The 21,348-nt window shown below is 34.6% G+C and overlaps 2 protein-coding genes across 2 annotated transcripts in view; both read right to left on the bottom strand.

Moving 5' to 3' along the window:
- Window positions 1-21,348, bottom strand: part of LOC134841697 (protein wntless homolog B-like) — a 487,665-nt gene that overhangs the window by 126,851 nt on the left and 339,466 nt on the right. The gene's annotated exons all lie outside the window — the stretch shown is intronic.
- Window positions 13,517-16,650, bottom strand: LOC134842881 (uncharacterized). The gene is made up of 3 exons (XM_063859387.1): window positions 16,566-16,650; window positions 14,698-14,986; window positions 13,517-13,814 (listed from the first exon to the last, which is right to left on the bottom strand). Exons 2-3 carry the CDS (start codon window positions 14,947-14,949, stop codon window positions 13,620-13,622), a joined length of 447 nt encoding a protein of 148 aa, XP_063715457.1. The 5' UTR covers window positions 14,950-14,986; window positions 16,566-16,650; the 3' UTR covers window positions 13,517-13,619.

Here is a 21,348-nt window from a genome sequence, read left to right as displayed (position 1 = left end):
GAATTGTACATGTTTTTTGTACATTTAAAATTTACGTTGACGTGACACAAACAAAACTTTTCATGACAAAACAGGACTTAAGTCAAGAACGAGTTTTTTTCATTTATACAAAAATAAATAAACCCATACAGACATCAGCCCGAAATTGAGATTTAAAAACCATACAAATTTAGACACTTACATATCCGCATACTTCATATATAAATAAAAACATTCGTTTTTTCACACTGCATATGAAATAGCTAGTGAGAACTATTTAAAAACCTGAAACAAAAATTTAAATGATTTTAGTTATTAGCTTTATTACTAATTAAAATTGCACATATTAGGTTAGTTGGGTTAAGAAACGAATGATTAGTTTTGTAAAACTATATCACACACTATATGTCTATGTAGGCATAGAAAAACGTTTTAATGTTGTATCTGGTAACTTTTTAGTATGTGGTGAACTATTCAGAAATCAAAATCAAGAGCAGCAAAAAAATGTAAGATGAATTGTTTTTCTAATTAAAGTGGCATTTCTGATGGCATAATTTTGATCGCATAAGTGAATTTATACTTATGAATCATTATAAACAAATGTATATAACCAAAAACATACAAAGTAGACATTAATCATGCTTACATTTACAAATAAAAATTGATTACAATGCCTATCTGTACGCACTAATTTTACGTATCCAAATCTAATTGATAACCTGTACCCACTCAGCATCTGGTGAAACAATCTAGAATAATGATGAGAAGTAAAAAGAAGAATTTGGATTGATTTTGACATCGAATTTTATTTCCAATTACAATTATATATCCTAAATTGATTCGAAAACGTTTTGGAACAACATGCTTGTACATCTTTTTTGATATAACATTTCCAATACAAGCAATTCGTGAAGCATGTAAATATCGAACATGCAATGCACACAATTTACGCATAATTATTTTACTTTGTAGTATCTGGTTGAACATAGTACAGATACAACACCTAGTAAAATGTTCTAGAAAATCTCAACTACTCTGGAACTAAAGCTACATTGAGTTTGATTTGTGGCTTAACTCTTACCTAATGTTACACTTCTGAACATATATACATAAAAATTAACCATTACACATACCGATAAACAGGCGTAAAAAATCAAACAGGGACTTATATACATAAATTCTAGTTTATTCGAACCATTCGCTTATCAGCCAGTGATAGATCATACACAGCGTAGCCAAATTGGATAAGTTTCCCAGCTGATAAACGAATTCTGGTAAGACTAAACCAGGTTAAAATGCAAAGGGTTTCTTTTTGAAAATCTTTCTGGTTGTGGACTGACATCTATACCCAATCATAAATCTCAATCGAACATAGAGAAATTTATGTGTTCATTTTAGAATAGCCGCTGAATACAAGATATGAATGTGAGCCCAAAACTATGCTGTGTAATTTGAAGAAAAGTCTATAAAATTACTATCAAAAGTTAGAAAAGATGTGGTCTTGATTATACAAAACAAAGCATTTATCTGCTATCTCATTTCCAATTCATGATAAGACTTGTTCTGTTTTTAGCGCAATAACAACGCCTCTGCAGGCGCGTGCTTTCATCATTTGATTCATAATTTTACCCGTGTGAATTCAATGTTTGCTCTCGGTTACCGCAAAACTTCATAAAAACTCTATGTGTAAGTTTTGACTGATTCCGCTCAAGAACGTCTTTTTTTGACAAGACTGCTCACGGAGATTTTCTTTCCTTATTAGACAACAATTGAATTCAAATAATGATAATTGGATTGAACTAAATCACATATTTTTCATTTAGGTTATCTTATTCTATTTATATCTTTTAAAAGTATGGTTTAAAAGGCCATCAGAAAAGATGAATTTTTGATCATCGGAGTTTATATCATCGATTCAGCGCAAATAGCCAAAGTTATGCTATTCAAGGATCTAGATTTACTCATCTCCTTATGAGCGCATTCCTCTTTCGTAGAGACAAATTGAATCTTCCCAAAAGCTGGAGAGGCCCAAGTCGGCCTGGAAATGGAGCCACCAGCTTCAGCTTGTTACTCATGTTGCAGAAATCAGTCTAACAGTGAGCCCTTGGTGCAGTAGGCAGACAACCGATATTAGCCAAAAGTAAACGCCAGTTGCTCGCAAAAAAAACAAGAAAAAGGATAGGAACGCATCAATCTCTGTTATACGTGGCGTCAATTGAAAAGTTTTCAGTCTGTTTTGTGTTTTGTGCTACTTTTTTTCAAATAGTTAAGTTGAATTTATTAATGTTAAGCTGTTTGTTTTGTAATCTAAACTAAACAAAACAAAACAAAAAGAACAAGAGTTTTTTTGCTCTTAATTCTTTAAAATTATTTAAAAAATTGTGTTTCATTTAGGATCATGTCTAAAAAACGGTCGCTCTAGAGAATTCAAAATCGCAAAAAAAGATTGGGTTGTTTATTTTGCACAAATTTAATAATTTACTGAAAGTTTTCTTTATTACTGAAAAAATGGGTTGAACATCAGCTTAGAACAACTTTTGTTTTCTCTAAAACATACCCTTTACCGTTAGTTTTATCATAGTTAAAAGATTATTTTCTAAGATACTATAGCTCAAACTATCGATATTGCATAAATACGGGGGAAAAAGATGAAAAAAAGAACAGTTGAAACTGTATTAAATAGCTTTTTCAGAACCAAATATATTTTTTTCAAACAATAAAAGTTTTGATGGTTTGGCGAGAAAACATCATAATGTGCAATTCTATTCAATGTAACTTTGTGTACGGTTAAACCTGCAGCCTAATTGTCAACTGAAGATATATCAAACTACAGAACTAACAAATGAATAAAAAAACAAAGTTTTTTGAAAAAGATTACAATTCTTAGAACAATGGCTAAAAATTTTGTTTCGAACCAAAACTTCCACTGTCTTGAATTTTCTGTACAAAACTAAAAAATAATTTGAAAGCAATTTTCGATATGTCAAAAAACTTTAATCGGACCGTCCAACAAAAAACTTTCATCAATTTGTTGAAATTTTCCCGTCCTATGCAAGTTAGCAAGCCTTGGTTTTTTCTTCTGACCACTAAAAGCGCTTCTCATGACTCACTGGTCAACTTTGAGGTGAAGTTTAATACCGTTGGAAAATTCGTTTAGGAGATCAACGGACATATTAAAAAATTGTTTATCGCCCTTTTTTATTTTTTCAAAAATGAACAACATTGCTAAATGGTGTAAATGAGTTGACTGAAAGCTGGCATTTCTTTGCAAATCTCTGCATGCGACGTTTGCATTGTAAAAATCAAATTGTGTATGTAGGTTTGGCTGTATTTGAATATATTCATACGTAAAACGTAATGAATATATTTTTGTGTGAATATTTTTAGTAATCTATAAAAAAAAATGCAAGAAAAAATACTTTTTGTGTATGCGTGTATGAATGCAAATTGATGTGTTTGTAAGTATGAGAACAATTTTTTTTCCTTATGCGCGTGTAAACCAAAAAAATTGTAACTAGAGGAATAACTATAACCCAACTTGAATTTTACTAAGGTTTCTAGTTTTTCTTGAAAGTTTGACAAGATACTATAAGCATAGTATATATGTACGCACATATGCTTTGCGTATGTGTGTATTTGTGTAAACTGTATGTATCTATGTAAAAGTGTACAACTTTTTGCATGTATAAATCTAATTAATCATGTATGTACATACTATTTGTGTGTACTCATGTGAGTATTTAGAAGTTATGTAAATTTATATGTTTTTATGTAAGTAGGAACTCTTGACTGCATGTCCGCTTGATTGAGTGAATGAATACAAGCTAATTTTTGAATCAATGTATATTTTTAGGCAAGTACTTATGCATATTCGTATATCAGTATGAAAGGCACGTTTATATTATTGTATGTAAAGACGTATGAATGCCAGTCTGTAATGCGTGATTCTTTTTGTCTGAATGTGTGTATACATTTGTCTTGAAAGTGTGAACAGAATGCAAAATAGTTTGTGTGTTTACATATGCTTGTGTTTTAAATGTCAGCAGAAATAATAAGTAAAATCTTTGCATGTATGTAAGCAAAATTTGCGTGTGTGTCTATTTATGTAAACTGTATGTATCTATGTAAAAGTGTACAACGTTTTGCAAGTATAAATGTAATTAATCATGTATGCACATACTATTTGTGGGTATTCATTTGAGTTTTTAGAAGTTATGTGTATTTGTATGTTTTTATGTAAGTAAGAATTCCTGAATGCATGTCCGCTTGATTGAGTGAATGAAGACCAGCAATTATTTTGTATCAATGTATGTTTTTCAGTTTGAAAGCATTTAAAAGTTAGCTGGTTTGCAAATTGTACAAACTTATGATTAAAGTTTTATGTCTGTTTAAAAGGAAAGTGAGTACACATGAGTAGTTGCATGCTTGTAAAATACAATCCATGTCTTTTTGTAGGCAAGTACTTATGCATATTCGTATATGAGTATGAAAGGCACGTTTATTTGATTGTATGTAAAGACATATGAATGCCAGTCTGTAATGCCTGATTTTTTATGTCTGAAAGTGTGTATATATTTGTCTTGAAAATGTGAAGTGAATGCAAGTTGGTTTGTGGGTTTACATATGTTTGTATTTTAAAGGTCAGCAGAAATATTAAGTAAAACCTTTGCATGTGTGTAAGAAAAACTTTTCGTATAATTGGTTGCAGGTTTAAAAGTATGTATGCAAGTATGTAAAACTTATATATAAATGGTAGTTATTTTGCATTCTTCTTATGTATGAGACTGTATGTTTGTGTTCATACCTTTATGCAAGACTTCATTTTTGAGTGTTTGTTTGTATGGAAATATTTTTGCATATATGTATGTAATTTTGTATCTATGGTTGTATGAATATCTCTAAGTAACTTTATGTTTGTATATATATCTGCAAGTACGTATCTATGTATCTATGTATGCATGTATGTATATATGTGTTTATGGAAGTTTGTGCTTATGTATACATTTATGTATGTTTGTATTCAGTAAGTGTGTATGTAATTGTTTTTGTATGTAAGTTTGTATGAATAACCTTATGTAAGTTTTTAAATGTGTATGAATAAACGTATGTCTGTAATAAAATACGTATCACTATATTTTGTAAGTATGCATTTAAGTTTGCAACTTATGAAAAATGTATTTATGTTTTTATGTTTATACAAGTATGCAGCTTTATATGTTTCGTGGGGTATGTATGTTTGAGTATAGTTGAAATCGTTTATTTTATTTTATATAAAAGTATATATGTAACTCAATTCAATTCCTTCTTATCTTTCTTCTTAAGTTTCTCGAATAATAGAAGATGATTAGGAGAATAATCAACCAGATACTATAATGCTAGTTTTTTTTCATTTTCTTGATTTGCGAAACAATTTGAAAATTTTTTCAAAATTTTTTTCCTCGAAATACTTGATCTTTCAGGTATCCTCATTATGAACAATTCAATTTGAAAAAGTGGCATATGCAGCATTGATTTTAATTTCAATTTATCTGCAGTCAATGATTATGAAAAATGTTTTTAAATTGTAACAGTAAAGATCAGTTTTCAAGTTTTCACAAAAAATTTCCGATGGAAGCAGCAAATAACAAGTTTATTTGGAGACAGCATAGAGTCCAAAGTGTTTGATGAACTGTTGCTCACGGAGATAAAGATAACGATTACCAAATTATTAGAGAAAATTGATGGTTTATTGAGGAAAATCATTGACCGTGCAGACGAACACGATCGATAGAAGAATTGTAGAAAATGACATGCGGCTGGTAGAGCTGAAGACGGTAAGCGAGCGAAGTTTAAATGACAGGTACTGTATAATTGAAGGATGATTGATCAATCTCTAAAAATCACAAATTTTCAATGGTTTTCATTCGAAAAATCATAATAAAGAATCAAACTTATAAACCCACAGAAAGGAAGCAATTGTGTAATCAGATAAACAGTCAGTATCACTTTTTTAAAATCAAGAATTATTTAGTCGATAGAGCGTTTTCTGAAATAGCTCAAAATGCTTACGCCTTTTGTCTTTGAAATTAATTGCAAGTCTTTCTGCATTGAGGCTCAAACTTTCATTTCCTCAAAGTAAACTGTCTAACAAACTTTTTGTTGGCAAATTAAACATGTCTTTGTTAGTCGTTCCAGCTTAAGATAACACAACATAATTGACTTTTGTCGAAATGCATTGAAACTACAAAATGGCACTTACAACATTTCGGAAACTGTTGTAGCCAAATTGGTGTGAAAGCATTGTTTAGTGTGAAACAGCCATCATCTTGACGGAATCCGAAGATTCAGGTAGAGTGTTAATGACAAGGCTTGATTTTTTATCTTGCAATTTCAAACAACTAACCGTTTTTCGAAAACATGTTTTGTTAATAGAGAAGACAAATATCGATGCAAAAATGAGAAGAAATATCATGATGCGAACTGTTTTGATACTTCTAGTGATCAGAACGTGAATGTGAAAGCTTGGATCCCCTCAAAACATATATTGAAAGAAAGTTTGATCTCTTGATAACACAATTAGTTGTTGATGAATAATCGAATATTTTGGTCAAAAAACCACCGTATTTTGAGAGGCAATAGAGTAATCATGGAAACATTCAAAAGATCAGATTTGTAAAAAAAAAACTCAAAATTTGATTTGTTGAGCAGAGGGTTAATCAATGATCATAACTGATAGCGCTTCAAACTTTTGAAAGCTCTAGCTAAAGTATAAAGCTCTAGCTAAAACCAATTTGATCTTAATTAGAAGATACTGAGAACAGTTGACCAGATTGTAGTATCAAATTAAAAAGTTATTTAATTGCATATTCTCTTAATGGAAAAATCAAAAAATTTGGATGGTCAAACTATAACTCCGAATTCATATCAAGTTTGTATTCATAACCTGTCTTAGTTTGTGTTCAGTCTTTCCCGATTGAATTTGCTCTAATTTGAATAACTGCTTTCCTTAAAAATCGCAAATAAATTTTCACCTGCTTTATTTGATGGTCACACTGTTCTGTCGTACATATTGGCACACAAATAACAGTTTTCCCCCAGTTTCTAGGTCCGCTTTGATGAATATTTTCAAAAAGTCTGTTAGCACAATAAAGTTAAAAAGAAATACTAAACGTTTCCGATGGAAGCAGCAAATAACAAGTTTATTTGGAGACAGTATAGAGTCCAAAGTGTTTGATGAACTGTTGCTCACGGAGATAAAGATAACGATTACCAAATTATTAGAGAAAATTGATGGTTTATTGAGGAAAATCATTGACCGTGCAGACGAACACGATCGATAGAAGAATGGTAGAAAATGACATGCGGCTGGTAGAGCTGAAGACGGTAAGCGAGCGAAGTTTAAATGACAGGTACTGTATAATTGAAGGATGATTGATCAATCTCTAAAAATCACAAATTTTCAATGGTTTTCATTCGAAAAATCATAATAAAGAATCAAACTTATAAACCCACAGAAAGGAAGCAATTGTGTAATCAGATAAACAGTCAGTATCACTTTTTTAAAATCAAGAATTATTTAGTCGATAGAGCGTTTTCTGAAATAGCTCAAAATGCTTACGCCTTTTGTCTTTGAAATTAATTGCAAGTCTTTCTGCATTGAGGCTCAAACTTTCATTTCCTCAAAGTAAACTGTCTAACAAATTTTTTGTTGGCAAATTAAACATGTCTTTGTTAGTCGTTCCAGCTTAAGATAACACAACATAATTGACGTTTGTCGAAATGCATTGAAACTACAAAATGGCACTTACAACATTTCGGAAACTGTTGTAGCCAAATTGGTGTGAAAGCATTGTTTAGTGTGAAACAGCCATCATCTTGACGGAATCCGAAGATTCAGGTAGAGTGTTAATGACAAGGCTTGATTTTTTATCTTGCAATTTCAAACAACTAACCGTTTTTCGAAAACATGTTTTGTTAATAGAGAAGACAAATATCGATGCAAAAATGAGAAGAAATATCATGATGCGAACTGTTTTGATACTTCTAGTGATCAGAACGTGAATGTGAAAGCTTGGATCCCCTCAAAACATATATTGAAAGAAAGTTTGATCTCTTGATAACACAATTAGTTGTTGATGAATAATCGAATATTTTGGTCAAAAAACCACCGAATTTTGAGAGGCAATAGAGTAATCATGGAAACATTCAAAAGATCAGATTTGTATAAAAAAAAACTCAAAATTTGATTTGTTGAGCAGAGGGTTAATCAATGATCATAACTGATAGCGCTTCAAATTTTTGAAAGCTCTAGCTAAAGTATAAAGCTCTAGCTAAAACCAATTTGATCTTAATTAGAAGATACTGAGAACAGTTGACCAGATTGTAGTATCAAATTAAAAAGTTATTTAATTGCATATTCTCTTAATGGAAAAATCAAAAAATTTGGATGGTCAAATTATAACTCCGAATTCATATCAAGTTTGTATTCATAACCTGTCTTAGTTTGTGTTCAGTCTTTCCCGATTGAATTTGCTCTAATTTGAATAACTGCTTTCCTTAAAAATCGCAAATAAATTTTCACCTGCTTTATTTGATGGTCACACTGTTCTGTCGTACATATTGGCACACAAATAACAGTTTTCCCCCAGTTTCTAGGTCCGCTTTGATGAATATTTTCAAAAAGTCTGTTAGCACAATAAAGTTAAAAAGAAATACTAAACGTTTTCTAGAAGCTCCGAAAATTGTTTCCTTTTTATTATAAAAAGTGGTATATGCAAGTCTTAGAAATGGCTGCAGCAAAATTAAGTGTTCATCAGTGTTCTCGTTTTTCAAGATCTTTACCCACTTCAACTTATTAGCTCTTTCAACCTTTCTATAAGATCGAAGTTTTTGTCATAGACTTCAGACGTTTTTTCAGTCTCCTGTAGACACGGAAAATGGAAATGATTGAAGAGTGAATTGATTGATGTATTACTAGCCCTCATGGAAATGATTGAAGAGTGAATTGATTGATGTATTACTAGCCCTCATTTAGATGAAAAATTTTGAAACTCAAAAGCGGCAAAAAACATTAGCGATTTTAAGAAAACAACAAGTTTGAAAAAAAAACATCATGAAACAGGATATCTCACGAGACAATAACTGTTTTTTATAATGTTTCATAAAACTTTGATTGACTGCACCCATATTTTTTAACATGAGAGCCCGAAATTGGATTTAAATTTTTTCCTGAATTTGTGGCATTCGTTTTCTTATCATTTTTTGCTTCCAAAATAAAAGTAATGATAAAATACTTTGAGGAGAAAAAGAATCTTTTTGAACTAGGAAAACTGAATTTTGTCGAATTTATGAAGTGGTCATTAAAATTTAGTGCTTTCCAAGTTATTCAACTTCTCCGGCAACCAAACAAACTCCATGAACAATGGCTCCTCTTCCAACCCCTGCCTCACTCCTCTTCACTTGTATGGCCCAATTAGAAAAATCATTTTTGCTTCTATGACGGAGTACAGCTCTTATGACATACAATGATCAAGAATGGCAACTATAACCAATAAAGAAAAAAGGAAATTGATGGCGCTTAGTTCACCTCTACTCAAACCTCGCTTAGTTCACCTCTACATCAACCTCTACTCAAAATAACTTTAGGCAGGGCATCAAAATGCGGGGATCAGAAATATGTCTCACAGGTAGCTTGGATACAGACCAATCTCATTGTTGCTTAAATTAAATTTAAAAGTGACAGAGGACAAAATTTAGCAGCAAATTGATATGTAGCAGTACAGTCACGCGTAAGAACCAAATCGTAAAATGAAAGAAAGCAGCTAAGACAAAAGACTTTAAAATCAGCAGTTAAAAAATTCATAAAAAGCAACAAGTCTGCTCGTATCAGGGCGGAGCCCTGAATGTTCCGACTGCCTTTTAAAGTTTATGGAGCAGTTATAGCATTAAAAAAATAAATGAAACAAAACAAAAAGAAAATTTTTTTCTCTAAAATTTGAAACTTTTTATGAAAATCATCCCCCCACACGCCATATAAAGTACAAAAGGATAGACTTAGCTCCTTGTAAAAAAACAATTATGGCGAATAAACTTCCGTCAACCAATTTAGAGCTATTTCTAAGACGGATTAACTCTCCGCTTACGCGTTAATAGCGCGAAATAGATCGCGCGTTAATTGTCCCATATTGCCCAAAATGCAATCTTTAAACCCCCATAAATTTACGATCAAAGGTGAAATATTTTATCAAATTTGAGCTCAAGACAAGAATACCTTTCGAATGATATAAAAAATTTTGTCAAAAAAGGCTAATTAAAAAGTCGGAATTTGTCAGGAGAAAAAAAACCCACCCCGAGCACAAATATTCCGTATCGAAAGTCGGAACAATAAACAATGCAGACGTACAGAAGTTTAAGAAAACAAATGATGGAACTTCATTCATAATTTTCATCACAAATTCTGAAGTTAAAATAAAAATTATAAATGCAATTTTATGCGGACAACGAATTAGAAGCAAAAAGTTCGATGTGTCAACTAGTTAGTGTTACCCCAGCTACGACTATTGTAGTTATCACCATCGGAGTTCTCTCAGCGATCAAGAATCTTATGAATCACCGAGATCCATCATAAGATTTGCATAAATAGAAACTAGCATTTAGATAAAAAACAGGACTGCTCGTATCAGGTCGAAGCCCTGACAGTTCCGACTGCCTTTTAACGTTTATGGAGCAGTAACAACATAAACAACATAAAAAAATTAAATGAAATAAAATAAAATGAAAAACTTTTTTTTTCTAAAATTTGAAAGTTTTTCTATAAAAATCATCACCCCACACGCCATATAAAGGTCAAAACAATAGATTTCGCTCCTTATAACAAATAGTAATACGAACTGATCCGATTTTGAGTTGATGGTTTTAAGCTGATGATTAGTTGTATATTTCTATAATCTTACTTTGGCCAGTGATCATAGTTGGCCATGTGAAGCCATCAATATTCAAAATAAGTTTGCTTCTCACAAGTTTAGCCAATAACTGATTGCTAAGAACAAATTGATGCCACGCAGGGATGTAACTTCTGAAACTTAAAAAAAGTTCTGCGAAATTGTCATTCATAATACAGCTTCAACGGCTCCGACCGCCCCTTAAGCCATAACAAATAGATTTTGGAAAAAAATTGAAAACTATAAATTTTGGACAATATCAAAGATCAAGTGTGAAAACTTGAGTCGCGCGAAATTAAAACAATCGATTAGCTACCTTCGATTAGATATCATCAAAAAGTAGACTTGTACAAGTATTGACCAAGCAGAGTGGAGTAAAAAAACAAACTCAAGCAAAAATCAAAATTACTCATTGTTCTAAAATTACGGAATATTTGTGTTCGGATTTTTTTCTTCAGACAAATTTCGACTTTTTAACTAGCCATTTTTGACAAAAATTTTTATACTATTAAAAAGATATTATTGTTTTAAGCTGAGATTTTAAAAGATATTTCACCTGTGATCATTTTTTGTGAAGCTATGGGGTTTAAAAATTGCTATTTTGAATAATTTGGGACAATTAACGAGCAAAATAGTTCGTGCTATTAAAGCGTAAGCGGAAATTTAATATAACTTGCAAATCGCTCCAAACTGGTCGACGGAAGCCTAATTGCAATAATTGATTTGTTAGTAGAAGCAAATTTTATCATTTTATACTTATATGGCTTGGGGATGGTTTTCACAAAAATTCTCAAAATTTTAATTAAAAAAAATTAGCTTCATTTTATTACTTTTAGTTTTTTCATGTTATTACGCTTCCATAAATCTTGAAAAGCAGTTGGAACATTCAAGGCTTTGCCCTGATATGAGCAGTCTTGTTTATCTCGTGCATTTGTTCGATTCGTTGATAAAGCGTTTGTTTACTTTTTGATGTGTCTACTTTATGGCTTGTCCACTTTTTGCTACGTAACCGCTTGCCTCAATTCACTTTGAAACGTTTTGTTGTGCGGGATAATTTGCCACACACAGGAAATTCACGTTACGCTTTCAGAATTATGGATAAAATTTTCAAAGTACGCATAAAATCTTCAAAATGCGCATTAATTGGCAATTTTCAAACTCCCAAAATTTTGCAAAAAAAGATTGGAGGTAAAATATGTGAAGTTAAATATTTTAAAATTTGAATTCAGGGAGTCGATATCTTCAATAAAGCAAATAAAATTTTAGTCAAAATTATGAATTTGATCGCTGAAAATTGACTGAACAAATTAAAGCCACACCAAGCATAAAAATTCAGTTTTCCTTAAATGTCGGAACAAAAACAAAATCAAACGAAAAAATTATGATACTCTTATTTACTTCCGTTCAATCGACGAAACGATTTTCGGTATATAACTCAAAGACTGCTAGCTGTGTCTTTAAAACTAAAGCATAACTGTTCTTATCTTCTCGTCTTTTGCATTATTTTTCCGACTTTCCGGAGCCATTTTTGACAAATTTTTTAGATATCATTCGAAAGGTAATGTTGTCTTGAGCTTAAATTTGAAAAAAAAATTCACCTCTGAACATTTTTCACAAAGCTGTGGGGGTTTGAAGATTGCCACTTTGGCCAATTTGGGACAATCAACGAGAGATATATTTCGCGCTCTTAACGAGTAAGCGGAGATTTAATCCGTCTTAGAAATCGTTTCAAATGGTTAAAGAAAGCTTATTTGCCAAATTGGTTGTGAAAATGGGAGCAAAATCTATCACTTTATATTTTATATGGCGTGTGGGGGGATGATTTTCACAAAAATTACAATTTTTGTTGAAAAAATTTCATTTCGTCTTATTACATTTAGCTTGTTTCTAGTTATCACTGCTCACCATTTTAAAGGCAGTCGGAACACTCAGGGCTTCGTCTTGATACGAGCAGTCTTGTTAATTTTTAATTCTTAATCAATAAATGCTTTTCATTTTTAAAATCTATCTGTCTTTTCTTTGAAAATTTCATAAAATAGCATCTTTATTATTATCTTGGTTTTATAGAGAAAAATAAACCTTGCATTTTTGTATGATTTTCTCCTCTTTTCATCTGGGTGAGTTTGTGTTACCTCACAAAAGTACCCATTTTTGTCTCGTGTAGGACACAAAAAAATACCAATTTTCAAGGTTTTTGACAAATGAGCTGGTTTATGACAAAAAAATTGCCAAAAGTCGTTGATATTTTTTCGTAGTGTATAACCAGTTATACACTGGAAAGTTTTTAAAAGTCTAAAAACTATAAGCTGCAAAACTACGAGTCGGCACAAAAGATCAATGATGCCGTCACAATATATTTGCATGGAAGAAGAATAAAGAAAGAGTACTTTGTTCATTCTGCTATTTGGAGCGGGAACAAGAGCAGAAACCAGGCCAGCAGCATAACAGTAAGCTCAGTGCACAAAGATTACAGTTATGTTGCTGGTGTGGTTACCATGGTAAACAACTCCAGTGGTGACCAAGTCAAGAAGATCATAATGAAGAAGTTCATGTGACTTGAAAGACGAACAGAACTCTAGAACCCTTCAATAGCTCTCTGTAGAAGAAAATGTAGCAACCAAAAATATTAAGCATCTATCAAAATTTTTGAAACTTCGTCAAAAAAGTTTTGATAAACAAAAACTTTGAATCTGTTCAAAAGAAAATTATTTCGCAAATCTCTCAATACTCTTCAATCATTTTCTCAATCCATTTGTGGAAGAAAGGCACACTAGCGAAGTAACTGCCCCCTTTGCAACGGACACCTCCGCTCGACCGAGCGTAACTGGCCACACCATACAGACATTCTGGCTTCTGGGTGCCACTTTTGAACGTATAGAGAGGACCTCCATCGTCGTAGTGACATATGCTTGTGCCCTTTTAGGTAGGATTGCTATTAGTATATAGATGGTTACAGGCAAAAAAAAGAATAGTGGAACATTTTGGTGTCAGTAAAAATTTGTTTTTCCTTTTCAATGGGACGTTTTTCAGTGTATCATTTTAAAACCGATTTGAAAATAAATTCTTTATTAAGTTGAGTCAAACCCATTTTTTCCAAGTTTCGAAAAGTACCGAAGAATAAAATTTCGAGTTTTAAGTGTTCCGTTTCCTGTTTTCCATGTGAAAGATTTCTCCGGCTAAAGATTAAATAAAATACAATGCCCAGCAACTAAATTAGACAGTCTTGTTCATAAACTTAGCGAAGTCTATGTGCACGGTAGTGATTTCTGTGAAAATGATTTTTGGTAAAAACTTGGCTATTTTTTTAGGAGGAGTTCCCCCCGAGTACATATCAAAAAATCATAATGAAAAATCCTTTTCGATCTTTATCATTTAGATCATCTACATCAACAAAAACGGCTCAAATGAAACTTAAGGGTTCAATCAGATAACAACAAAAATCAAGATTCTGACTTTCCAAATTGCTCTCAATTGGCACCTGAAAACAGGCTTGTAGTCTTACCGTGACTGTCATCCGGCCGGATTGGCACTACAAAAATTCTACATTTATCATAAGGAATTTCAGTAAGGTGCGTGATTCGTAATTGATTTTTTTATTGATATTCTCCCTAGGCTAACCAACCCACACAACCTCTATTATTAAACGTCAACTTTAAGCATAGATTGGCTGGAAAATTAAACGTCACTGATTGGCTGGAAAAGGTTGCTCTTTACCAAGTGAACGATTATTTCCCTAAATTAAATTAGTCGGGAAATTGCTCGTGTGAGCCAACAATTCAGAATTATTTAGCAACCCTGCCTCAATCCCGCTGTCTACGCAAATATTCTGCAAGCTGCACCAACGGAAGTCATATGGGTTTGAATTGGACAGCATAGTTGACTCGAAGAAATACGTCTCCTGAAGGGTCTTGCTGAGATTTTTGATATTATCCGAGATGGATCCCACCCCACACGCGCCCATTCGCTCTTTGCAGGGCGTATAGGGTGTGAGCTCCTTGCAAATTGGGAGGATTGACTTAGTTTTTTCTATGGGATCCAACAGTCGAACCATTGCCAAATCGTGCTTGAATCTCTCTCTCGGTTCGAACCTACAAGGAAAAGAAGAAAGATCCGTTGTGATCCTATAATTCCAGTGTTGAACCCCAAAAACTTTAGTTTCCATCTCTTTTTCTGGTTGCCATTTGGTTTTTCAAAGGTTCTGTTATTTGGTGTAACCAGGGGCGGATTTTTGGGACGCCCCCCTCAGGGATTCGACCCCCTGCCGACCCAAAGGGTCCCTCTTTGTACTATTTTGAAATATCCTTATTTGGTGACGGAACCTAAAATTTTTCTAAAAGCGCCTTTGGCACCAATTTGTACTAATTTTGAGGGGGAAGCGCGCGCCGAAAAACGCGTTTTTTTTGGTCAAAATTTTCTAAAAGTTGCCTAAAAACGCCTTTTTTGGCCTGTTTTTTTTCAAAATTTTGCCTGCGGCGTAGAAAATTGTACCCTAAATCAGGGTCTTTTTAGTGCTTTGGGAGAGTTCAAAATATTTGTTTGGTTGACCTAAAAAAAAATTGACAAAATTTTCAAAAAATTTTGAAAATCCGCCCCCCTCGAGAAAACCCTAGATCTGCCCCTGGGTGTAAACATATATATTGCGTCAATTTTTGGCTGAACGATCTTCTCCATCTCTTTTTCTGGTTGCCATTTGGTTTTTCAAAGGTTCTGTTATTTGGTGTAACCAGGGGCGGATTTTTGGGACGCCCCCCTCAGGGATTCGACCCCCTGCCGACCCAAAGGGTCCCTCTTTGTACTATTTTGAAATATCCTTATTTGGTGACGGAACCTAAAATTTTTCTAAAAGCGCCTTTGACACCAATTTGTACTAATTTTGAGGGGGAAGCGCGCGCCGAAAAACGCGTTTTTTTGGTCAAAATTTTCCAAAAGTTGCCTAAAAACGCCTTTTTTGGCCTGTTTTTTTTTCAAAATTTTGCCTGCGGCGTAGAAAATTGTACCCTAAATCAGGGTCTTTTTAGTGCTTTGGGAGAGTTCAAAATATTTGTTTGGTTGACAAATGGAAAAAAAATTGACAAAATTTTCAAAAAATTTTGAAAATCCGCCCCCCTCGAGAAAATCCTAGATCTGCCCCTGGGTGTAAACATATATATTGCGTCAATTTTTGGCTGACCGATCTTAAGTTTTTTCAGAAGGCGTTGTAGGCTTCAGCGTATGATAATTTTCAACAGAAAGACGCGCGAAATATATGCAATGCAGTTTTTGACTTTTTTTGATTGTTTGATCATTCTCGTCAAAATGCCATTTTCTTTGAAGTTAGGCAAGTTTAGGTCATTTCAGTGTGAAACATAAAGGGCTGTGAACCACCGATCGGCTGACAAAATACGTTTGCTGAAGATTGAAACAAAACGCCGCGGCTAAGAAGACACATGGCCAGTAAAAAAATCGCAGATTTAAACTTTCACAAATGAATGTTTTTTAGGCTCACACAACAAAAAGGATTATTGTGATATTGCCATTGTTTTTAATTGCCATTGTTTATATGCATTTCTCAAATGAGCAGGTTTCAATTTTCAAAGACTTTTTGAGCTCCTCGCATCTTGGACGCTCAATATAATATTCTCAATTTCTATATATGTTTTATTCTCAGTGCAAAACTAATACACTTGCCCGTCGGGGAAGAACCATCCGACCACAGAGTGCTTGCGCCTTTTGGAATTCTCATATCGGAAGTCACCTGTTTCAACATGCAGAGAGCCCCCTGAAATAAGCGTGATTGTTTCCTTGCTCAAGACAAAATTATGTTCTTAGAAAAATTAGAAAAAATACGCTATAGATGATTTAGATCTAAACCACGGTAGATTTTAAAGAAAACAAGATTGCTCGTATCAGGGCGAAGCCCTGAATGTTCCGACTGCCTTGTAAGGTTTTATGGAGCAGTAATAACATTAAAAAATTAAATGTAAAAAAATTAAAATTAAAATTTTTAATTTGAAATTTTTATGAAAGCCATCCCCCCACACGCCATTTAAAGTACCAAAAGATAGATTTAGCTCCTTAAAACAAATCTATTATGGCAAATAAGCTTCTTTCAACCAATTTGGAACGATTTTAAGACGGATTAAATCTCCGCTTACGCGTTAATAGCGCGAAATATCTCGCGCGTTAATTGTCCCAAATTGGCCAAAATCCAATCTTTAAACCCCCATAACTTTACGAAAAAAGATCACAGGTGATATATTTTTTCAAATTTGAGCTCAGGACAACAATACCTTTTGAATGATAAAAAAAATTCCGTCAAAAATGGCTAGTTAAAAAGTCGAAATTTGTCTGAAGAAAAAAAAACCCACCCCGAGCACAAATATTCCGTTACTTTCGTATCGAAAGTCGGAACAATTACGAAAAACCGTTATCGAAAAACCAATAAATTACGAAAATTACGAGTATCTACTGTAGTCACTAGTATACGAGTAGACTCTATTGTAGTCGCTTTCGACCAAATTGGTCTAACAAACAACAAATTTAATCATAGTTAATACAAAAAGTTCCAAGAGTAGAAAAAAATCGAAAACATCTAAAATTACAGTTTTAAATTAAACCGTCAATAAAAGCTCTGTTTTTGATTTACTTCAAAAAGGAAGGGCAATCAAAATAGGTGTAACGCTGCACTGCAAAACTTATTCCAAAGTCGTGCCGTGTAATTTAGTATCCGTGTAATTTAGTCTGAAAACGAAAAAGTTGAGAACAGGCATTTATCTACTTCAAGCGCGGAACCAAAGCCCTATTTTGGAGTTCAAATAACGACTAAAAAGGGGTTTGCTATGGTTCCGCGCTTGACGTAGTCAAATGGTGCCGAAAACACAAGCTAATTATAATTCCACTTCTCAAGCCCTTTGAGGCTTGTTTTGGGTCTCTAAAGATTAAAGCTTGACCACAGCGTTCTCTAGTATGTTGACCTTAATATCACTTTATCAATAAAATACGTAAAATTGTCATCTAACATAAGTTACAAAACAGTCATACAGTCTCAACTACACTCCCCCTTCAACTAAATCTAGAACATCATACTAAAATAATCAATTTGCTGCATTAAATTTGTTTGAGTTTAAAGTTCAATATCAAAAATCCGAATCCAGACAAACCACAACTTCCCCCTCTGGTCTAGGTTTCTGTTCTTATATCTCAGAGGATCTCCAGTTCATCGAGAATTTGCCGCTGATCCTCCTCCGTCATGCTGATGGCCGACTTTTTATCCCCTATGTCTAAACCGTATGTGGCCATCGCACCACCAGAGTCGCCGCTGATAACTAACTTAACCAGGAGCATCTGCCCCGGTAATATTTCCTGAACCGGCAGTACATCTTCTTCTATAGCCAAAGGCAGAGTTCGGTTCGCCTCATCCGATGGCAAACTTCGATGTGCTTCATCAGTGATTCCTAGTTCTCCCTTGGTGGTTGTTGTCTCAGATGCTTGCTTCTTCTGCACCTGGATTTTTTCACTCTCGATGTGTATGCTCGTAGTTCGCCTTGACACTGGTACTGTCACTCCAGATTCGACAACCACTCTGTCGAAAGGCTCTCGTCCGACCTCGTCAATGGCCTCTCATGTCCTCCGAATTTCCACTTGGGTTATATATACCAACTTTCCGCGTGAGGGGTTTTCCAACTAATCGGAATACGCGCTAAAGTCCTAGTTATAGCACGTGAAATCGGATTTCGTCCGAGTTGTTGCCCTGAGTATCAATTATCCGCGCTGTGCCATTGGTATAATTGACGAATCTACGTAACTTGCCAAGAACATCCACAAAGTACCTCGAAACCTTCTGGTCCAGACCTGTGAGTGCGAACTAGTTATAATCAGCCCCCAATAGAATCGACACATTTCTCGATCGAAGCATGTTCTTCTGTTGTCCTTTTTTTGGTTTCGGTATATTATTCGGGCTGTTAGTCTTTTTTCTTACTGTCGTGTGGTCTCCTCCATGCACTTCTCTATTGTTCTACTGGTCGTTTTCAAACATGAGGGTCTCAGGGCCGTCTGTGATAACACATTCAAACTTTACTCCGAGATGTCTTTAGTGGTTACCACTTTAGTCGCATGTGTCTCAGAATTGATTGTACTTGTGAAAAATCGTTCTCCGAGGAATTTTGGCTGCCTTCGTTCCCTAAAGGTCTCGTGTTATCATGTAGGATGGGCTTAGGACTTTGGGCTTGGGACTTTTGGCTCCTGGATCTCGCCCGAAAAACCGATGTGGGATTGCAGGCTCCATTTTGATCGCTTCACGAATCGTTGTCAGTTCGCCCTCCTCTTTACGCCGACAAGATAGGTCCAGTATTCATTGTCACCACTCTATTAGCCTCTGAGACTGAGTAGTAGACAATTTGTCCAGGTTGTCGGTTTTTGAAACTCTTTGACGCCCTAGTTCGCAATCGGTTTTTCTGCCAGCGTCGGATCTTCTGGCTTCTCCTGCAGTATCTTGATCGTAACGTGATTTAAGATCAGGCTTCTGTAGACATCGGTCCTTTTGACGAGCTGTATATGCAGATCGGTTTATAAGCTAAGCCTGTTGTATCAAATAATGGCCTGCGTGGTGATCTAACCGTTGGGGACTCTGCGTTGGCCTGCAGGGCTGCCTCTTTGCGTTGATACAATTCGTCCCGTATCGATGCTTTCTCCAGTTTCACTACTGATTCTGATGCTGTGTCACCTAGTCTTATCAAAATGTCAGATTAATCCATTATTTTTTCCGAGTTCAATGCAACTGTATGAACAGAATTAGGCACCACCTTCTAATTTAATAACTCGAAAAATGGTTGCCACTTTAATTGATTTTGAGTTTTCGGTAAAATTTGATAAACTTTTTGCTGTGCGGTTAGAGCCGGCGCTTCATTTTTTTCCCGGTTGTCTCAACTTGTGAGCCTGTGGAGCTCCCGCCAAGGAGTGTTCGATCCTTTAGTGAACACCCATCATCGTTTCGTCGTCCGTACTGGTGCAGTATTGCATGAACCGCGCGGGAAACATCTTCTTGTTTCGGATTGAGTAATAAAACACGTTTTACCATAATAATTTACTTAAGGAGGCACTGTTCTCAACCGTAAGCCAAAAAGTATTCAGTTTACAGCGCAAGCGAGCTCAGTACGGTGAACAACACAATGATTGGTGTTTAGTTGTTCTTATCGTGAAAAAAAAATTCAATTAAAGCTGTTTTCAGTGCAGGTCTAAGTTTTTGGAACAAGTACACTGCTAGACGTTCCCGCATTCTACATATACACCTTTCCATCAGTTCGGTCGCTCGATGGTTTCACACCGGTGCAGAAACTAACTGAAAGTTTTTCTTTGTGCAAAAGTCACGTATTAATTTCTCTACAAACCCTAAACCTGGGTCTGTTCGACATGCCCTTGGGATCTTCAAGCACCGTTGCTGTTGTTTTTTTGTAATTTGTATCGACTGATTTTTGAAATTCTATCTAGGTTATCAAATACCTTTTTGCTCCCCGTACCGGCGGCAATGGTCGTAGAAAACCCAGATGCAATTTTTGTTTTGGCTCTATAAAATATCCAAATACCACTCTGATATTAGCGACTTCAAGTTTTTATCCAATTTGACGCATTCCCTGCAGTTCGGTGCTGTTGACTGATTTTTGCGATTTATAGGTGGCCACAAGAAATAGTTGTTCGCCACTTTGCGCATCTTAAACGTTCCTTTAACTGCTTTAAGCAGTCGCATTTTGATGGCAGCCGCATCACCAGATTGTCTTCAAGTTCAGGAAATGGAATGCCATTTGATTTTTGAAGTTTATGAAGTTAATGGTTGAACCATTGGCCTCACTTTTTATTCTGTTCATAAATTTTGGCAATTAACGCCTCAACTACTCAATTAAGGATTTCATCCTCTTTTGTAAGGATCGGAATTGACTACGCATCAAAAATTTCGGGCCAGTCAAAAAGAATTGTAGGGAACATCATCTCAGGGGAAATAACTTTTGTGACAGCCGTTGACTTTTATCAGTGGCTTTTTTCCCATGGACATTTATCGAAGGTAGCTTCCTGATCTCCTCTCATTTTATAGTTTCCCACGGCAAGGCGTTTGTCAGACTCCCGTGTTGGGACCAATATGTCGTCTAGAAATACATGTACCACTGACAGATGCCCTAATATACACTCCATCGCTCGCTGGAACTCGTTGGGCATATCTCCCAAACCATAAAACCCCGTTTTAAAGCATTAAGCGTATTTCAATTCGTTGTTGGAGATCGAGATGACCTCGGTAGTATTACCGCTGGCTGCATTTTCAACAAGCTCATTCATATTAAGCATTTAATAGAGGTGCCAGAATTTATGTTCGCTTATCAGTTTCGAGTTTAACGCTAATTGTTCAGACCCGTCGCGTTTCGCCGTCAGGACTGTAGGCAAAATTTAAAAATCCTTCTTAAATTTCCCCAACTTGACAATATGA

Source organism: Symsagittifera roscoffensis, chromosome 3 (genome assembly GCF_963678635.1).
Source record: "Symsagittifera roscoffensis chromosome 3, txSymRosc1.1, whole genome shotgun sequence".
Taxonomy (NCBI): domain Eukaryota; kingdom Metazoa; phylum Xenacoelomorpha; order Acoela; family Convolutidae; genus Symsagittifera; species Symsagittifera roscoffensis.
The sequence above is the reverse complement of the archived record's forward strand: the minus strand, read 5'-3'. Positions and strand labels throughout refer to the sequence as shown.